Here is a 15,598-nt window from a genome sequence, read left to right as displayed (position 1 = left end):
AAGTCATCCCCTGTGTGAAAGAGGAAGCTGGACACATGCTCAAATACGAAGAAGGGAAGCTGTGAGTTGGAGCTTGAAAGAGACTCTTTAGATGGACCTGTTGCATTTCTCCTTGCACAAAACACTCTCACTTGGACAATCAAAAAATGACTAGAGAGTTGAGAATCTCATGCACCTGAGGAATAATCATGATGCTAACACCTACTTATTCCATGCTTATAGCATGACATATACTGGATTAAACCCTTACTCATTTCATTTGACAGTTCAGGCTGCTGGGCCTCACAGATACTGAGCCCAAAATCATAAGGTATTAAGTATAAAAATAGAGATTTGAACCAAGATTGTGTGACACCAGAGTCTAATCACTTAACCACTACCATGTTCCCCGCATAGAAATACGGCATTATTGAAGGCTGTCTTGGTCATCTAGTGCTGCTATAGCAGAAATATCACAAGTGGATGGCTTTAACAAAGAGAAATTTATTCTCTCACAGTCTGGTAGGCTACAAGTCCAAATTCAGGGTGTCAGCTCCAGGGGAAGGCTTCCTATGTCGGCTCTGGAAGAAGGTCGGTGTCATCAATCTTCTCTAGGAGCTTCTCTGCTCAGGAACCTCAGGTCCAAAGGATGCGCTCTACTCTTGGCACGGTTTTCTTGGTGGTATGAGGTCCCCATGTCTCTCTGCTTGTCTTTCTCTTTTATATCTCATCAATATAACTGCCACTAATCCATCTCATTATATCATAGTTATAGGATTTACGATACATACGGAAATCACATCAAATGACAAAATGGTAGACAACTATACAATATTGGGAATCATGACCTAGACAAATTGATAGATATTTTTGGGGGTACACAATTCAATTCATGACAAAGGTCAATGAAGAAAATATTTGGCCCTCAGAGCACTTTTGGGAGCTTCAAATAACATGGACAAATGTCTAAGACCATAAAATTTTTAGAGGAAAATATAGGGATAATGTTTTGCGATCTAGCTATTAACAATGGATTCTGAGATATGACATTGAAAACATGAGCAACAAAAGACAAATAAATAAATGGGACTTCATCAAAATTAAAACTTTTGTTCATTAAAACCAAAAACCAAATCGGTTGCCGTAGAGTCAATTCTGACTCATAGCAATCCTATAAGACAGTGTAGAACTGCCCCATAGGGTTTCCAAGGATCAGCTGGCAGATTCCAACTGCCGACTTTTTGGTTAGCGGCAGAGCTTTTAGCCACTGTAGCATCAGGGCTCCTTGTGTATTGAAGAACTTACAAAAAAAAGTGAATATACAACCTACAGAATGAAAGAAAATTTGGGAGAATCATATCTCTGATAAGGGTTTAATATCCAGAATATATAAAGAACTCCTCCTACAACTTAACAACAGAAAGACAATCAGATCAAAAACTGGTCAAAGGACTTGAATAGATGTTTCATCTAAGAAGATATACAAGTGGCAAACAAGCACATGAAAAGATACTCAATGTCATTAACGATTTCAAAAACCCGAACCCACTGCCATGGAGTCAATTTTGACTCATAGCGACCCTACAGGCCAGAGTAGAACTGCCCCATAGAGTTTCGAAGGAGTGCCTGGGGATTCGAAATGTAAGGAAATGCAAATCAAAACCACAGTGAGTTATCCATCACCTCCACAGGAATGACTGATCAAAAAAACAGAAAACAACAGGTGCTGGGGAGGATGTGGAAAAATTGGAACCCTCCTCCATTGCTGGTGGGAATGTAAAATGCTACAGCCACTGTGGAAAATAGATGGGTGGTTCCTCAAAAAGATAAACATGGAATTACCATTTGATCAAGCAATTCCACCCCTGGGTATATACCCAAAAGAAAAGAAAGCAGGAGAGCAAACAGATACTTGTACATCGTGTTCATTGCAGCACTACTCACAACAGCCAAAAGGTAGAAATGGCTTAAATGTCCATCAATAGATTAATGGCTAAATAAAATGTAGTATAGTCATACAATGGAATATTAACCATAAAGAGGAATGAAATCCTAATACATGCTATAACATGGATGAAATTTGAAAACTTTATGCTGAATAAAATAAAAAACCAAACCAAACCCGTTGCCTACCACTTGATTCTGACTCATAGTGACCTGGTAGGACAGAGTAGAACTGTCCCAAAATGTTGCCAAGGAGCAGCAGGCAGATTCCAACTGCTGACCTTTTGGTTACAAGTCGAGCCACTGCGCCACCAGGGCTCCATGAATGAAATAAGTCAGTCACAAAAGGATAAATATTGTATGATCCCACTTATGAAATATCCAGAATAGGCAAGTGTATAGAGACCAAAGATATTAGTGATTACCAGGGGTGAGCAGGAAGGAGGGGAAAAGGAAAGCTCATTGCTTAAGGGACACTGAGCTCCTGTTAAGGGTCATGGGAAATTTGGAAACAGAGGATGGTGACGGTTGAACATGATGAACATAATATGTTTTGCCACATATCTTTATCACACTAAAAAAAATAATAATATTAAAAATTGAAAAACAGGGAGAAGAGAAGGAAGATAGTATAATAATGCTAAATTTTTCTCTCATAAGAGAAAATAAGTAAAGCAGATGAATGATTACTTATACATTGATTTAATTTTAAATTATGATACTAACTAAAAAAAAACTAACTAGTAGACTATAAACAGATTGTGGATGGAAAACAAGAACACAAAACTGTTACTTTTCATTTTATACTTTTTTATTGTATATTTTATTGAAAATATACGCAACAGAACATTCATCAATTTAACAGTTTCTACATGCGTAATTTCATTTTATACTTTTGATAGTGGTTCTTTTTCCTCTGAAAATCAGACTGATGATAAGATATGCTATCAGAGAGCTCAGTTCACTGATAGAAATGAGAATGACAGAGTTCAGGTAGCAGCACTAACTCACAAAAATGGATCCAATTTTTATAATGAATGGTATCTTAGTCACCTAAAAAAAAAAAAAAACTGCCTTAACAGAAAATACCACAACTGGGTGGCTTTAAAGAACAGAAATTTATTTTGTCACAGATTAGAAGGCTAGAAGTCCCTTCCACAGGTGTTAATTCCAATAGCACTCCTTAATAAACACTCTACAGGCTGATCTCCATCTCAAAGTCAGTTTACCAGAGAACCCAGCCTGAAACACTCCCTGTTCACCAAACACACAGGCACACATGCACACAATATTCCACCACCTTTGATTACCCACAGTTGGGGAAACTGAAGCATGCCTACAGATGTTATGGTAAGTTTGAAAGCTCTGAAAATAGCCTGTTTCCAGGAGGCCCCAGAAGGCCCTTGGCCCCAGAAGGCAGCTGCACTCAATTCAGATGTCCATTGTGATTTCTGCACCTCGAGAGGTCACAGAGGAAACTCCCCTGAGGGGTCAAGATGGTGTAGCTCAGCACAGTTCCCTCAGCTCATCAAGGACCCCAAGGAGGTTGGAAAAGCAGACTTCAAGCCCATGAGAAACTGGTGGGGCTTCCCCACCCAAGATAGTTCAGGCCACATGAATCTGGGCATCTCTGCCTTCTATGATGGGAAGCAGAAAAAGAATAATGCTGGGAGTCAAAGTTTGAGAAAGAAACAGGGCTATGAAGCAGTATAAGGAAAACGCTTTATCCCTCTGAAATCTAGATCAATCTGCTCTTTCCTCCCTTAATCTTAACACTTCTTGTTCGTCACTGACTAGCACACAGAAAGGTAAGGGGGAAAATGTGAGAAAACTTAGATCATCTTGACTGAGTTGCAGAACCAATTTGAAGAAGTGGTTCAGGAGAAAGCTCAGCTTTAAAGAAAGTGGGAAAAGGGAGAAGGTGTCTGGACGTGAGAAGTGAACATCTGTACACTGGATGCCCACTTACCTGGCCATCCCACTTCAGTCAGGTACTTATTTCAGCCTCCTTGGCAGTGAACGTACCTCGGTGGTATACACAGTCTGCTCTTTACCACTAACCAAAAGATTGGTGGTTTGGATCCATCAGCTGCACCACACAAGAAAAGACCTGGTAAATAAACATTCTGCAGACTGATCTTCTCAAAGTTGATTTCCCAGAGAACTCATCTTCTGCAAGATGACAACCAAAAAAACCCTCTGGTGCCCAGTTCTACTCTGAAGCACATGGAATCACCATGAATTGGAAATAACTTGATGACAACAGGTTTGGTTTTTAGTTTTCATTCCACAGTTCCACTCATATGAGTACAGCTTGTCACAGAGTTCAGCTTAACAGTTAAATTAGCATTTTAGTTCAATGCCCACCCTCCTTGATCACTGGGCCAGGATGTGCCATTATCCCATGGTTTTCGAGGAAGTAGAATTCCAATAATTGGGTACTGGGAACTCAATAGAAGAGACACACACCAGGCTTTTAGAACTATATCCATAGATTCTCACTTCCAAAACTGCCTTCCATTTTCCTAAGTATTCAGCATTGATGAGACATGGAAATACCCAGCCTTACTTGATCCGTCCAATTATTCTTCTTCATTTTATATTCCTTTCACAAATAATTCATTTTTGCTGCTATATAGTTTGCAAACTGCACTTTGCATGGTATTTCATAACTCTTCCTAAAACAATTTAAGATCACTAAGTGAGCAAGTAATGGAGGTCAGATATAAACCCTCATCTTCTGCCTCCAAGTCCAGTGAACTTTCTACCAATCCCCAACTCCATACACACAAACAAGCCTCAGCCATCCAAGATGAAATTCCCCTTATTGTTGACATTTAATCACGCAAATTAGAATTTTCAAGTTTCACAATCCATTCAACACAGAAAGATAGATTTTCCCATTATAACAAAAAAGTCTGTATATTTTTTTATAATTTATTTTAACTTTTTTGTGGTTGGGAATATTCACAGCAAAACATGCACAAATTCAACATTTCTACATGCACAGTTCAGTAACATTGATTACATTCTTCAAGTTATAAAACCATCCTCATCTTTCTTTTCTGAGTTGTTTTCCCCCATTAAAACAAAACTCACTGCCCCCTAAGTTTTCTGTTTAATTTTTCCAGTTGCTGTTGTCACTTTGATCCCATACACATAGATCTTAAAAGAGCATAATACTCAAGGCAGACATTTTTACTAGTTAAGCTAAACTATTGTTTGGTTTTAAGATTTCAGGGGGTATTTTTGATTTAAGTTTTAAAGGTTTTCTCAGGCCAATGGTTTTGGGGTTTCATCCAGCCTCCAATGCTCCAGAAAGTCTGAATTCCATGAGAATTTGATTTTTTTTTTTTAATTTTACTGTGCTTTAGGTGAAAGTTTACAGTGAAAATCAGTTTCTCATTCAAAAAATTATAAACAAGATGTTTTGTGACACTTGTTGCAATTCTCGTATTGTGTCAGTACTCTCCCTTTACAGTTTCCACCCTGGGTTCCCCATACCCATACATCCAGTTTTTCTGTCCTTTCCTGCCTTCTTGTCTTTCTTTGGCCAGGTGCTGCCCATTTGGTCTCTCATGCTTGATTGATCTAAGAAGCACATTCCTCACATGTGTTATTATTTGTTTTATAGGCCTGTCTAAACTTTGGCTGAAAGGTGGACTTCGGGAGTGGCTTCCATTCTGAGGTAGCATGGCCTCCAGGGGCGGTAGTATCAGGGACTCCTCCAGTCTATGTCAGACTAGTAAGTCTGGTCTCTCTTTTTTTTCTTTGTAAATTTAAATTTTGTTCTACATTATTCCCCTGTATTACCTGGGAGCCTCTATTGTGATCCTTGTCAGAATGGTCAGTGGTGGTAACTGAGCATCATCTGGTTCTTCTAGGCTCAGGCTGTTGGAGGCTATGGTTCATTTAGTCCAATAATCCTTTGGACTAATATTTTCTTGTGTCTTTGCTTTTCTTCATTCTCCTTTACTCCAAATGAATGGCATGAATAGAATTATCTTAATGGCTGCTCGCAAGCTTTTCAGACGCAGATGCCACTCACCAAAGTAGGATGTAAAACGTTTTCTTTATGTTCCCCAAGACTGTGGTCCCCAACCCTCAGCCCCAGTAACTACATCCCTCAAGGTGTTTGAATGTGTCTAGGAAGCTTCTATGACTTTGCCTTGATCAAGTTGTGCTCACTTCCCCTATATTGTGTTTTGTCTTTCCCTTTACCAAAGTTAACACCTGTCTACTATCTAGTTATTGGTTTTCTCTCCCTACCCGATCCCTCCCTAGTAACCATAAAAATTGTTTTTTTCTGTGTGTAAACCTTTTCTTGGGTTTTTATAATCATGTTCTCATACAATATTTGTCCTTTTGTGATTGACTTCTTTCACTCAGCATAATGCCCCCCAGCTTCATCTATGTTGTGAGATGTTTCACGAATTCATCATTGTTCATTATCATTAAGTACTATTTCTTTGTGTGTATGTGCCATAATTCGTTTATCAATTCCTCTGTTGACTGGCACATAGGTTGTTTCCAACTTTTTACTATTGTGAATAATGCTGCAATGAACATGGGTGTGCATGTGTCTATTCATGTGACAGCTCATATTTTTCTAGGATATATTCCTAGGAGTAGGGTTGCTGGACTGTATGGTACTCCTATTACTAGCTTTTTAAGGAGGCACCATACGGTTTTCCATACTGGTTTTACCATTTTACATTCCCACCAGAAGTACATAAAAGTTCCAATCTTCCCGCAGTCTCTGCAGTGTTTGTTATTTTCTGTTTTTTTTTAATTAGTGCTCATAATGTTGAGGTTAGACGGTATCACATTGCAGTTTTGATTTGCATTTCTCTAATGGCTAATGATTGCAAACATTTCTTCACGTCTGTTACTGACTGTCTTCTTGGTGAAGTGTCTGTTCATATCCTTTGCCCAATTTTAATTAGATTGTCTTTTTGTTGTTGAGATGTTTAAGTATTCTATAGATTTTAGAGATTAGATCCTTGTCTGATATGTTGTAGCCAAAAATTTTTTCCCAGTCTGTAGGTTCTCTTTTTACTCTTTTGGTGAACTCTTTCGGTGAACTCTTTCGATGAGCGTAAGTGTTTAATTTTTAGGAGCTCCCAGTTTTCTAGTTTATCTTCTGGTGTTTGTACATTGTTAGTTATGGTTTATATTCTATATATGCCATGTATTAGGGTCCCCAGTGTTGTCCCTATTTTTTCTTACATGATCTTTATCGTTTTAAATTTTATATTTAGGTCTTTGATTCATTTTGAGTTAGTTTTTGTGTGTGGGGTGAGGGAAGGGCCCTGTTTCATTTTTTTACAGACGAACATGCAGTTTTGTCAGCACCATTTTTTAAAAAGACTGTCTTTTCCCCATTTAATGGACCATGGTCCTTTGTTAAAGATCAGCTGATCACAGGTAGATAGGTTTACATCTGGGTTCTCGATATTCTTCCATTGGTCTATGTGCCTGTCATTGTACCAGTACCAGGCTGTTTAGATTACCATGGCTGTTTCGTAGGTTCTGAGATCAGGTAGTGTGATGCTTCCTACTTTGTTCTTTTTTTGTTTGTTTGTTTGTTTTTAATCAATTATGCTTTGCTTATCCAGGGCCTCTTTTCTTTCCATAGAAAGTTGATAATTACTTTTTCCATCTTATTGAAGAATGCTGCTGGTATCTGGATGGGGATTGCATTATATCTGTAGATCGCTTTTCACAGTGTTGAGTCTTCCTGTTCATGAGCATGGTATGTTTTTCCATTTATGTAGGTCTCTTGGTTTCTTCCAACATTGTTTTGTAGTTTTCTTTATGTAGGTCTTTTACATCCCAGATTAGATTTATTCCTAAGTATTTTATCCTTTTAGGAGCTATTAAAAATGGTATTGTTTTCCTGATTTCCATTTCAAAGTTCTTTTTGTAGATGTATAGGAATCCAACTGATTTTTGTATGTTGGTCTTGTATCCTGCTGCTCTGTTGAATCTACTATTAGTTCCAGCAGTTTTGTTGTTGTTGTTGTTGTTTGTGTGTGTGTGTGTGTGTGTGTGTGTGTGTGTGTGGAATCTTTGGGATTCCCTAGATATAGGATCGTATCATCTGAGAATAGCAATAGTTTTACTTCTTCCTTTCCAATTTGGATATGCTTTATTTCTTTTTCTTGCATTTTTGCCCTAGCTAGGACTTCTGGCTCAATGTTACATAGGAGTGGGGATGAAGGGTATCCTTGTCTTCTTCTCATTCTCAGGGGCAATGTTTTCTGCCTTTCTCCACTGAGAATGATATTAGCTGTTCATTTTGTATAGATGCCCTTTATAAAGTTCTGGAATTTCCCTCCTATTCCTATTTTATTGAATTTTTATCAGCAATGGAGGCTGGACTTTATCAAGTGTCTTTTCTGCGTCAATTGAGATGATCGTGTGATTTTTTTCTTCTGTTCTATTTATCTGGTGGATTATGTTGTTTGATTTTCTAATGTTGAACATTATTGTATACCTCATAGGGATTCCACCTGGTCATGGTGTATTATTTTTTATGTGTATATATATATATATGGTGCTGAATTCTATTGACTAGAATTTTTGTATCTATATCCATGAGAGATATTGTTCTGTAATTTTCTTTTTTTTTTTTTTTTCGGTGTCTTTGCCTGGCTTTGGTATCAGATTTGTGCTGGATTCATAGAATGAATTCGGGAGTATTCCTTCCTTTTCCATTTCCTGAAATAGTTTGAGTAGTACTGGTATGAGCTCTTCTCTGAATGTTTGGCAGAATTCTCCAGTGCAGCTGTCCAGGCCAGGGCTTTTGTTGTTTTGGGGAGTTTTTTTTTTTTAATTACCTCTTCGATATCTTCTCTTGTTGTGGGTCTATTCAGATTCTCTATCTCAGTTTGTGTTAGTTTAGGTAGGTAGTGTGTTTCTAGAAATTTGTCCATTTCCTCTAAGTTCTCAAGTTTGTGGAAATGTCTAATCTTAATGTCGGATTAAAAAAAATTTCAGAGGGAAAGTGTATTGTGTGTGCAAGTAGAAAATTATCAAAGTGTAAAAAAATATAGCCAATGTTTATATCTGAAACACGCTTCTTTGAGATGTAAACATTTATAGGTTTACAAAAACCTGAGAAGTAACATAGTGGTTAAAAGCATGAGCTTCTGAATTAGACCTGAGTTTAAATCTTATTTCTGCTATTTACTTGGTGTGTAAAATCATTTTGTCTTTATTTCTTAGTTTCCTCATCAGAAAAATGAGAAGAATAATAGCTTATACCTCATAACGTTGTCATGAGGAGTAAACAAGACACTCCCTACCAGAAGCTAAATGCCTAATTACCGGTTTACTCTCAGGTTATTCAAAGCATGGGGAAAAAAAAAAACTTCTAAAAAAACTTCATAAACTCTTATGAATGTTAATGTGACAAAGTGTGAGTACATGGTTTTGTTAATATTCACATCAGTTACTTTTGAGAACACCCAAATACTTGATAAGGAGAAAAAGCATTAGCAATGATTATGGGAGAAGGTAGTAGTATCAAATACTTACTTGGTGCCTGGAACCATTCTAAATGCCTTAAACACATTATGTCATGAAAGACTCATAAACACCTTATGGGATATATATTAGTATCCCCTGTGTACATATGAGAAAATTGAAGTTTAAAGATATTTAATAATTTGTCTAATGTTAAACAGCTGGAAAGTAGTCATTTAAATGTTGAATGAATGAGTAAATAGTCATTCCTGGAACTGCTTAAGAAAAATGCCCATACGATATACCCATTCTCAATGTTTGAATGAATAATTTAAAACATTTTGTGGACATAAAAATATTAGAATCAGTGTTATCCATGGTAGCAAAGAGTTATAGGACATCTAGGGAAAAGGATTAAGTCAAGAGTAGTGCATGCATACAATGAAAGTGGTCAAGAGAAATGAACTAGGACATTTATCTCAAAAATTTGTGTAGATAAAAAATAAAACAAAAGCAGAATGAAATATATACCATAGTATTTTTATGGAAATAGAAAACTACACATAAAGCAATAAACATGTTTTTCAAGGATTTATACAAAGGCAAGTAAACAAATGGAAAATGGCATGGCATGGCATGGCATGGCATGTGTCCATGATGTAAGATCATAATGAAGTTTGGAGAAATTAGAGGAAAATAATAAGTCAAAAGTAAATTTAAAGATATAATTTTCTTTTAATTTGCTTTCCACTTATTATTTGTTTGACATTCACTAAGGAGTATGAGCTTCTAAATAAGTGCCTCTGAGGATAAAACAAGCAACAAGAACAAAACTGTTGACCTGGGTTCATTATTCCTCTGATTGCCCTGCTGATTATTTTAGCAAGCCTTTTTTACTGCCAGGGAAGTTCAGAGATAAACCTTAGCGTGGCATTAATAAAAATTTGCTTCGATACAGAAAGAGAGAAATGTAACCATCTGATCTAAAACAGCTTCCGTCACCTACCATTATCAGTTTCTATTCTGGTACACTGTTTTGTTTTGTTTTGTTTTCATAAAATGTAGATTACACACACACACGCACACACACTCCCCTATGCATATGTATGTATGCACAGGTGCTTGTGTGATCTCCCAGTTAGAATACATGACCCACAAAGCCAGGCCTTTCTCTCCATACTTACAGTTGTGACCCTACCCCCCAAAAAAGTGTTTTCCACGGAGTAGATGCTCAATACATATTTATGATTTAATATTAAACTGAATCAGGAAGTTTCAACTCTGTTCCTGAAGAAAGATTCTCCTGCCCAAGTCCGTATTATCAGCACAAGAAGTTTATGAAGAATTAGAGTTGGGAGGGGAGGACAGCAACAAAAATCATGAGGCTTGCAAGCTGCTCACAGTGTGGCTAATCATGAACCTAAGGATGGAAAGTAAGTAGGAAGAAGCATAGATTTATTGGCTCGTTTGTGATTAAAGTTATAAAAGATATTTATGTTAAACAGTAGAATCTTCTCTCTTCTAGCTGGCTCCATGACCATGGAAAGAGCTAACCAAACCACCAGTGTCTCTGAGTTCATCCTCCTGGGACTGTCATCACGGCCCGAGGACCAGAAGCCACTCTTTGTCCTCTTCCTCACCATGTACCTCATCACCATAACAGGAAACCTGCTCATCATTCTGGCCATCCACTCTGACCCCCAGCTTCAGACACCCATGTATTTCTTCTTGAGTTTCCTGTCTTTCACTGACATTTGCTTCACAACAACCATTGTTCCCAAGATGCTGGTGAACTTCTTGTCCACTGAGAAGACCATCTCCTATGCTGGGTGCCTGACACAGATGTATTTTCTCTATGCTTTTGGCAACACTGACAGTTGCCTTCTGGCAGCCATGGCCATTGACCGCTATGTAGCCATCTGTAACCCTTTCCACTATGTTACCATCATGAGCCACCATCGCTGTTTCCTGCTGTTGGCCTTCTGCTGCTCATTTTCTCACCTTCACTCCCTCCTGCATACACTTCTGCTGAATCTTCTCACCTTCTGTGACTCCAAAGTTATTCAAAACTTCCTCTGTGACATCAACCCTCTCCTGAAATTGTCTTGCTCTTCCACATTTGTCAATGATATCACAATAAAGACAGAAGGAGTGGTTGTTTTGGTGACTCCCTTTCTATGCATTTCTTTTTCTTACATACGAATCCTCATTGCAGTTCTCAAAATTCCCTCAGCTGCTGGAAAACGCAAAGCCTTCTCCACTTGTGGTTCTCACTTCACTGTGGTGACCATCTTTTATGGAAGCATCTTCTATGTCTACTTACAGCCCTTGTCTAGCTATACTATCAGGGACCGGGTGGCAACAATCGGCTACACCATTTTGTCCTCCATGCTAAACCCTTTTATCTACAGCCTGAGGAACAAAGATATGAAGAGGGGCCTGGGGAAGCTGATGTGCAGGAGGAAACCCTAGGCAGCACCTCCGTGGACATGTTCTTGAGTGCCCTGCTCCTCTTGACTCTGTGGCCATTGTGTAACACCACCCTAACCTACTCTGATGGGTTCTGGTTCTGTAAAAGCCCTAATACAACTATTGATTCTAATGCTAATACTTCTACAATTTCTACTGAACTCCAAACAAATATGACTTATCAAAGTATCTTTAAGCCAATCTTAGTTTCCTCCAACTTCCTATTTAATCAGACACAGAGGTCAATATTTGTTACGCCAAAAAAAGTCTTATAATCCTGGCCTTCAAACCACTCAGGTATTTGTACCCTGGGATGCTTATGGCCAGCAGGGACTCAGCTACTGCCTAAACTACAAGCTTTATACTCAACCCAAGGCCTCCAGAGAAACAAGAGGTCAGACTGGCCTGATATTACCAAATCAGCTTGGGAAAAAGCCCAACATTTACTCCTCCCAATGTCAGTTGTTGGGAAAAACTATGATGATTTACATGCTCTCTTTGATTTCATAAAAAATACCTCCATTGAACTTGAAAGGTTAACTAATACCACAAAGCACTTGTCAGCCCACATCACTACCAAGATGGATTCCATTGCCTCCGTAGCTTTGCAAAACCAAGCAGATTTAGACCTACTTCTGGCAGCACATGGAAGTACCTGTGTATAACTTAATGCTACCTGCTGTTCACTTGTTAACGAGACAGGAATATTATTCGAGACCAACAAGAAATAAATAAAATAGTATAACAGCTACAGACAGACCACAAAAATGCTGAAGAGGCCCTAAAACCACAAGGCTCAGACTACCTGGTTGACCTCCTGGCTGCTGAATTTTGGCTGGTTAAGGGGTATCTTCCTGCTCACAATTTCCATTATAGCCTGTTTCATAATCCTAAATTGTTGCCTTGGCTGCTGTGCTTCTTCTGTAATTAAATCACCCAGAAAGACTATGGTAATGCAAAAATCCCCTCAGGCCTCCTGGCCACCACAGACTAGAGGTGAATTTCATGCCACCGCCCCTTTTCAGCTTGGAGTAGATAGGAAAGATGGACGGACCTTTGGCCCTCAGCTCCCCTATCCCAGGGTTCTGTCCTGTCAGAACCCTGAAAAGAATGGGAGAGAATAAGATGGTTGCTAACCTGCATTCCTGCCCTCACACAATAGGAGCAGGCTATATTGGAGCTTCAGATCAGAGCTGTTTGACTAGTATTAACTACTTCCCTATATCGGGGCATCAGACCAGAACTGTTGGACTACGAATGACCATTTCTTCACTCTTTACATCGTTTTTAACTTCAGAAAATTCTGCAGGTAAGAGTCACAAACAAGTTCCAGGAGAACCGGCGCCGGACCCCCAGACATGTGTAGATAGATCAGAAAACTCATGCCAAAGAACCAAATGACTTATGTCAAGGAACGGAAAGTCACACCGGACGTATGTCATCTGCGATATCCGAGCCCATTTCAGAAAGGAGCGGTCAGTCAGACGCTTCCTGCGCATTCCTAGCCCTGCCCCACAATGAATAATCAGCAAGGAGTCATGAATATTTATAACTTCCTGATTCTGCTTACTGTAATGGACCCATAAAAGCTGGCCGCCACCCAGTTTTAGGTAGTCATCTTGGCAACGCAGGTCCCAGTGAGCTCCTTTACTTGGCCAACTACATAAACGCTTTCGCTTTTGCCTTAACAGCGTGTCTTCTCCATTTAGATAGGCTGTGCCGAGAGAGACCTGGACCTGACCCGGTCCTATTCCAGTTCCGGCGGTTGCAATTCTGTCTCAGCTGTTTTCTGATAAGAGTAACAAACTTTTGTAAGTCAGCAGGTATATTCCATATACGTCATGGGTGTTGAGTTGTATCCATTTCTTTACACTTGGAACTATCAACTATTGAAGCCTTATTATGGTTGGGCAATTGGCTCAAGCATAAATCGTGGCTTCCATGTCTCATATATCCCTCTCTGTTCCATCCTTCTCTTCTTCAGGAAGCCATATCTATTTCACTCCTAAATGCTATTGAGCACCTTTGTTTTCCACAAAATTTTCCTGGATTAATTTATACTTGTTTGATAACTTTGATCCCCCCAGTATCCTTTTTATTTTAGTGAACTTCTGTAATCAGCTTTTCAATATTTAGCTCTTTGAAAGTCTTTGCAGTGATTTAGGATGAGATAGAGAGACAGAGGGGAGAGAAAGGGAGAAGAGAGGAGGGGAGGGGAAGGAACAAATATTGAGACCTCCACCAATGCAAAGAATATGTTTGACCATCAGTCTATGCAGGGGTCACATTTCTTCCTTCCTCTATATCTTCAACAGCAGCATGTTCCGGGCTGCATAAAAAAAAAAAAAAAGGGCTGCATAGTGAACAAAAACCCAACTGTTAGCCCTGATTAGCTAGGTAATGTAGCAGCTCAGCACAGAACTGTCCTGATGATCAAGCCAGTGCAAGGTGGTGGTGGGGGTCAGATCCTTATAGTTCTCTACCCTGGTCATCTGTTATTTGTCCTTCAAAGGCACTCACTCTTCTTGAGCTCCTTCCTAGCTTCAGGAATTCCCACCATCACTACCATTCAGCAGTCTGTATGGTTTCCAGAGAAAGATTTATCACATGTGCTTTGAGTTATTTCCAGTATCTTTTGAAGAGATAATTAAAGCCCATATGTGGACACTGAAAGTAGATATAACCCAGATCCTCTGGAACCACACAGAGGTATACTGGGCTCCACTGGGAAGTAAAGAGTTGGCCAACACAATAGGCAAGGACTTCACTCTGTTAGCTTTTGTTATCATTCGATATTCTCTAATTTTCTCTCAGAGATTTTAGATTTTACTGTATTTTACATCTTAATACTTTTATCATTATTATCCTCCTATCCCACTCCCACAGATATTATTCAGTAAGTCTCATGTGGAGCCTGAGAATCTGCATTTTAATAAGCACCCCTGGCAGTCCTTGAACAACACCTAGAGAAAATTACCTTGGCCCTTATATGAGAAGTTGCATGCTTGAAAATCTCTGCTCATTCCTCATGTCTCAGTGGTTTATTTCTAGAATACATGCCTATAATAATACTTCCTTAAGCGCATACAAGGAGCCCTGGTGGCGTAGTGGCTAAGAGCTTGGCAGCTCACCAAAAGGTCAGGGGTTTGAATCCACCAGCCGCTCCTTGGAATCCCTATGGGACAGTTCTACTCTGTCCCATAGGGTTACTGTGAGTCAGAATTGACTCAATAGCAACAGGTAAGTGCATATGGCAACATGTACACAGGCATTCATTGAGGCATTGTTTGTAATAGCAAAAAATTAGAAAAGGTATAAACAACCTAAATGCCCATCAATAGGGGGATGAGTAAATGAATAATGATTCAATACTTCTGTAGACTGGAACAATATGCAATAGGTATAAATAATAGGGTAGATCTCTATCGCTAACCTGAAAAGCATTATGGATGAAAAACAAGTTGCAAAATAAAATGCTTGAGAATAAATATATTAGGGTAAAAAAACGTATATAAGTGAATGTGTATATTATAAATAGGTGAGAATATATATATATATATATAATCTCCAGAAAGAAAACCTCCCATTAAAAATGATTAATTCTTGAAGGTGACAATGGAATAGGGAAGAAGACAATATTTGCTTTTGATTTTATATGCACCTGTAATATTTGAATTTGTTAAAAGGAAACATGTATTGTTTGTAGAATAAAGCTGATAATCATTAAGAAAAACAA

At 38.7% G+C, this 15,598-nt stretch overlaps 1 protein-coding gene across 1 annotated transcript; it reads left to right on the top strand.

Moving 5' to 3' along the window:
* The first annotated feature begins 10,932 nt into the window (after positions 1-10,932).
* On the top strand, positions 10,933-11,865 carry LOC126082445 (olfactory receptor 1L8-like). The gene has a single exon (XM_049894964.1). It carries the CDS (start codon positions 10,933-10,935, stop codon positions 11,863-11,865), a length of 933 nt encoding a protein of 310 aa, XP_049750921.1.
* Positions 11,866-15,598: the final 3,733 nt, after the last annotated feature.

This window comes from Elephas maximus, chromosome 9 (genome assembly GCF_024166365.1).
Source record: "Elephas maximus indicus isolate mEleMax1 chromosome 9, mEleMax1 primary haplotype, whole genome shotgun sequence".
Lineage (NCBI taxonomy): Eukaryota > Metazoa > Chordata > Mammalia > Proboscidea > Elephantidae > Elephas > Elephas maximus.
This window is presented reverse-complemented; position numbering and strand designations above follow the sequence as displayed.

Bases quoted from the DNA above. Each gene is read 5' to 3' on its own strand.
- LOC126082445 (XM_049894964.1), top strand. From the start codon at position 10,933: ATGGAAAGAGCTAACCAAACCACCAGTGTCTCTGAGTTCATCCTCCTG.